The sequence below is a fragment of the Oryzias melastigma genome, linkage group LG6, assembly GCF_002922805.2.
Source record: "Oryzias melastigma strain HK-1 linkage group LG6, ASM292280v2, whole genome shotgun sequence".
In the NCBI taxonomy this organism is placed as follows: domain Eukaryota; kingdom Metazoa; phylum Chordata; class Actinopteri; order Beloniformes; family Adrianichthyidae; genus Oryzias; species Oryzias melastigma.
Window position 1 is genome coordinate 11523500 of NC_050517.1, and position 5825 is coordinate 11529324.

The 5825-nt window shown below is 37.6% G+C and overlaps 2 protein-coding genes across 7 annotated transcripts in view; both read right to left on the reverse strand.

The window, feature by feature from the left end:
• mon2 (MON2 homolog, regulator of endosome-to-Golgi trafficking) overlaps window positions 1-5825 on the reverse strand; it is a 448157-nt gene that overhangs the window by 260208 nt on the left and 182124 nt on the right. The window lies entirely within an intron of this gene.
• The window catches only part of pld1b (phospholipase D1b), a 57425-nt gene that overhangs the window by 23631 nt on the left and 27969 nt on the right, over window positions 1-5825 (reverse strand). For all 3 annotated transcript variants that reach the window (XM_024282109.2, XM_024282110.2, XM_024282111.2), the window contains exons 2-3: window positions 509-679; window positions 267-430 (exon numbers count right to left, since the gene is read on the reverse strand). In XM_024282109.2, coding sequence (XP_024137877.1) covers window positions 267-430; window positions 509-647 — 303 coding nt within the window. In that variant the 5' untranslated portion in view covers window positions 648-679. The remainder of the gene's footprint in view (window positions 1-266; window positions 431-508; window positions 680-5825) is intronic.

Below are 5825 nucleotides of genomic sequence, written 5' to 3' on the forward strand. Positions count from 1 at the left end.
AAAACAGAGCTAATTAGCTGTATTTTTTGAACCACTTAAAACACTGGAGTTAGTCTAAATGTTTAGTTCTTGACTATCAAACCACAATGGCTACTGTGTTTTGGAAGCTTGCAGAGTGACGTCATTTTACTTTTTTAAACTAAAATATTTGCATTTTTCTTTGAACTGCGAGCCTCAATGGAGGAGCAGAAGAGCCAGACGAGGCTCTGGAGGTAGCAGACCCCGTCCCACACAAACCCTCGCAGACGTCAGATAACGGCGTGCACCTTGTTGACGCTCCTCTGCGCCGTCATGTTGAAACGGTCCTGAGCCGCGTTGTGCCTCTCCACATCCGTGACGTTGGCCGTAATCGGGCAGGAGAGGAAAATCTTCCCCCCGGCGTCCTTGAGGCCCACCATGTTGTAGATTGCCATAAAAGACAATTGCTCTCCTGGGGGGAGTGAGTGGGGGCAGTTAGAACAACCGATTGGCAGGACGACAGGTTTGTGTCTGCAGAGATGGAAGTTACCGGGAACGGTGCCATCCGCCAGGTCGTAATCCCCGTCGCCCAGGGCGAGCTCCCGGGTGTCCAGGTTCTCCATGATGCCCGTCATGTCACTAGCTACCAGCTGCAGGGTGCTGGATGTCTGCTCGGGCTGCCGCAGCATGGCTAGCACTCAGTGTGGAGCCGAAGGCTCACCTGGAGAGACAGGTAAGGGAGAGATGTTATGTTCTTTGATTTACTGTAACTTTTTAATCGTTTGCACGATCAACACAATTCCAGTAGATTCTGAAGGAGAAAAGGCCATGGTAAACATTTTGTCGGCTATGGAAGGCTGATGTAAATCTGTGAAGTGAAATTTTAACATTAATGATTTTCTAATATTTATCGTGTTTTAGGGGCAAAGAAAACAGGTCTTGCTTTTAAAATACAAATTTTCACCCTTTAAATTAATGCATTTATAAATGTTACATTTACTAACTAAATGTTTAATTAGCAAGCTAAATATTTAATTTTAAGCTGAATATTTATTTTAAAATTATATATTTAGTTTGCACATTAAATATTTAGATATAATCTAAATATGTAATTTTAAGCTATATATTTCGTTTTAAATTAAATATTTAGTTTTGAATCATATATTTGTATTTTTCTAAATATATAGTTAAAAACTAAACACTTACTTTTTAATTATACATTTAGTTTTTTACTAAATGTATTGTTTTTACCTATATGTTTAGATAAATTCTAAAAATTGAGTTAAAAAGTAAATATTTAGTTTTTAATTACATATTTTTTTATTGAATATTTACTTTTCAACAAAAAAATAGTTTTTAATTTTTTTTTTTTACAAAATATTCATATTCATTCTAAATATATAGTTAAAAACTAAATATTTAATTCATTCTAAATACTTAGGTTTAAATTAAATATTTAGTAGATGAATAAAATATTCAGCTCCAAACTAAATATTGTTACAAAACTTTAATATGTAATTTGGAAAATAAATATTTACTATACATCTAAAATTTTAACGTGCAAATTGAATATTTAATTTCATATAAATATTTAGTTTGTAAGCAAAATATTTAATTTTAAAATAAACATCTAGCTTAAAATTAAATGTTCATCTTGCCAACTAAATATTTAGTTAGTAAATATAACATTTATAAACACATTAAATTAAATGGTGAAAATATGCATTTGAAAAATGAGACCTGTTTATTTTATCCTGAAACATTGATGTCAAAATTTTACTTCCCAGTTTGACACTCAATAGTCGACCATCTTTGAGATCTTGATCTTTAACAAGCTAAATGTCAGCATGACTCCAGTTGATCCGCTGCTCGTTTGCCTCATCATTCCGTCTGTTTCCTCGCCGCCTGCTTTTTGACGCTTTCCTGTTTCTGGGTCAGTTTACGTGAAAATCCCTGGAGTCAGTCCTCATTCATGTGAGCGCTCACACAGACACACACGCCGTTTGACCCGTTTTTATTCTCATTCTCGCTCAATGCCTCTCTATTGAGGAATGCAGCTGAATCCCTGCTTCTCCTCTGCTAATCCTCCATGTCTGGATTAGTGTCGTATCTGACGTGATCTGAGGTGGCGAGGGCGTGAGAGGAGCAAGCGATCGATGGAGACGGGTTCTTCGTGTTCAGAGGAGGAGAAGCAGAAGAGTTTAGAGAAGAAACAGATTAGGGAACACCAAAAAAACAGAACTGATTTGTGTTTACTGCTTTTAAACCTGTTCACTCTGCAACCTTTAACTCTTAAAGAACCATTCAGGTCAATTTCTAGCCAACTTCAACCCCGTAGGAGCCACAAAGTCAAACTTTACCCTTTAAAAAATAACACAACCATTTTTGTATCACTGTTACTATTGTAAATATGTATTTATTGTCATAAGTAAAACAAAAACAAAGAGAAAATAGCCTTTTATCTGAATATGGAGTAGTTTATAACTTGACAGAGGTTCACATGACGTCCTTTCAAAATAAAAGAGTCCTTGTGCCATGCAGGATAATCTCAATGCGGAGAATGTTACAGGAGGAGGAGTAATGTCAGCAGAAATATTTAAAAAGAAAATTAAGAAGAAGTTTATTATACTGTTTTTAATGCATCCCACACAGAAATTCATAATTTTAACTAGATCAAATTGAGTCAGAGCTAAATATAAGTGACCCTTTCCAGATTTTCAGGACCATTTGGATGACTTAAAATGCAGAAGTTTTTTCAAAAACAGAAAAGGATCTTTAATTCTGGCTGTGCTCACTGACCTCCATATGATTTATTGTGGTACACAGCACTCAAAAATGCGTCCAAATGTCTTCATAGAATTTTGGTAAACTTGGAAAAAAGCCACATAGCTTGACTGATTAATATTAGGGCTGGGAATCGATTAAAAAAATTAATTCATTGCAAACTGGAAAAATATTGATCTTGTTTGTGTTGTGATTGATCACTAATCATCACAATGTTTTGCTAGGTAAATTTTAATGAAAATATGCAGATTTTGAACAAAAAAACAGGCCAGAGAGAATTTTGTCCTTTATTTTTTACTGAAGTTCAGTTCTAGTTTTCCTCCTCAGATTCTATCCTGTCTGCAGGTTAATGCATCCTCTATATGTCAGTGTTGAACTTGTGATTATGGCTTGAAAAATATTAAATATAATTCAATAAAAGCATCAAACGTGTGCAGGAGCAGCTCTTTAGAGAACCTTCTCTGCCAGCAGACGTGAGGATGCAGACGGGATGTTTTGGTGGTCCATAAACACTGAGGTTTGATTCAGGACTAGAAGAAAAGATCTTGATCTGGTGAAGCCTGACCGGATTCTGCTTCACTTCAATGACATTACAGAAACAGGAAATAAAGTCATCCTAACTGTTAGTTGAGTAAGAATATTACCAGAATCCAGTCCTAACGTTAAGACACTTTAAAAAAATGATATAAGAGTAACATCTGCACCAGCAGATAATTCCATAAAAAGGTCAATATGGCCCAATACGAACAATTATTTTGATAGTTATTCTTTGAGCTGAATTAAAAATCTCAGAAACAGATAAAGAAGTTAAGAAGTTAGGAAATCATTTATGTTGAAAAAATGTTTATCATTAGATTTAGACATTAGACTAATTTTAAGATATCTGTTATATTAGCTTAACAAACACAAGCAAAACTGCATTATGAGGAATAAAAAGCAGATGTTTGAGTTTACGTGTGCTGCAGAACTTATTGCAACATCTCTCTGTGTGTGAATGAATTAATGCCTTTGCTTCAGCAGATATTTCCGTCTGTTGAGTAACTGCAGCGACACACCTCCGCCTGTCTCCAGTGAAGTCAAAAAGTGTCAACACAGGAACTCAATCACACAGGGGCCAAAACCTAAAACACACCTTAGATCACCAGCCGAACAGGATAAAGATTTATTGAATACTCTGAAAAAAAGTTTTTTAAACTTTAAAACTGTGACTTTTGAACATAATTCTGAATAATAAAAAGGCAGGAATATGATTCCAGAATAAATCAACTTAAACCTTAAATAACTTTCAATATTTTACTCTCCATAAAAATATATTTTGTCAAAATTATACAAGTTAAAAATAAGCACAAGATAACATCGGGCCATTAATAAAAATAAAATAAAATTACCTGGAGGGCCATATCCGGCCCCCGGGTCTTGACGCTTCTTTCATGCAGTTACTTCTAGATCCCACCAAGTTGATTTGTGCTAAAATGGTAATGGACCACTTATGACAAGGGTCCCCAGTGGTTATTTGGTGAACTACAGGGTCTGTTGACCTTCAAACTGGAAGTTAAAGCCAAAATATACATTGATATGATAGAAAATTGAGGATTTAAGTACAAAAAAAACCTCAGTAGGGAAATAACAGTAAATATTTGTATCTATGTGGGGAGAACTGCGTTCCCAGATGCAGGTGATGATGAGAAACTGTAGGCATAGGTCAAGCTCGTACCCTGAAGGCCCGGCTTATTGATTTCCAAAGAGGAGGCATTTGCAAAAACGCTGGAGCCGGCAGACTTTTCTGAAAGTCCCTGAACGCCCACTCACCACTGAGCACAAGTAAACAGCAGGCAGGCACACAAGAAGCTGCTCAAACACAGAGATAGCCATCAAGACATGTATTTTTTATTTTTGCATTTGTTTGGAGGGAGGTTAGTACAGGCAGAGGAGGATTCTGAGCATGAAGGACATACCTCTGGGTTAAAAAAACAAGCTCATCACACTCTGAGTATTACACTGAAAGAAAGTGCACTCTTCTGCAGAGCGGATGCGCGTGCGCGCTCATTAATGGGCTCTGCGTGTGCGTTTGTTGCGGCAGTCAGTGGAGTGGACTTCGGGATCAAGTGAGGAGGCGTCAGGCGGAGGAACAGCCGCAGTATCTGCAGGACTCGCTCCGGCGGGAACGCAGCGTGGCCCCCCGCACGCGCACCAAACACACGCTTCTGCTGACACACGCACGCGCGTGCACAGTGGGCAAAGCTCTCCCGTCAAGGTCAGTATTGATCTTGGAAATGAGAACAGGCCCCGATTATGAAAGCTTTTAACCCAAATGCTTAATGTAGCGCAGGTGTAATGGAAGAAGCTTACATCTGGCACTGCGCGCGCGCGGGGGGGAGGGGCATCACCTAGGCCTTTTCACTAATCGAAATACCTGAGCAAGGACAACCTGAAGGTCATCATTAAGCTAAAATCCACCCAGAGCTGTTGGGAGAAGCTGAGAGGAGCCATTATCGGACTCGCGGAGAAGAGGCCAGACCTGCATCACCATAAGTCATGCGCTGCAGCTGCGTGTGCGCGTGTCCTCCAGGACTCCTCTCTCTGCTCTGCACGAGGAAGGACGAGAACACCATCACTCCAGATTGCTGGACAAAACTGCTTTTCTTGGCATATTTTGTGCAGCTTGATGCTGTTTTTTCTAATCGGTTTTAAATTAATTCATTAGTTTATAGCAGGAAAAACTGAATAAAGTGCAACTTTATAAAAGATCTGCTCCTCTCTGTACAGCTTTACTGTGGCTACAAATCAGCATTTTATGGGTACAAATTAGTTTTTTGAGCACAGAAGTTATTAATTTGTGGCAACAAATTTGCAGTTTTCTCATTTCATTTCATTTATTCATTTTCTGAACACAAATTAGTATTTTGTGGGTAAATTAGGATTTTATGTTCGGAAATTTGTATTTTTTTTGCACAAATTAGTATTTTGTGTAGACAAATTAATATTTTTGGACACAAATTAGTATTTTGTGTGAACAAATTAGCATTTTTCTGAACACAAATTAATATTTTGTGGCTGCAAATTAGCGTTTTACAAGGTACACA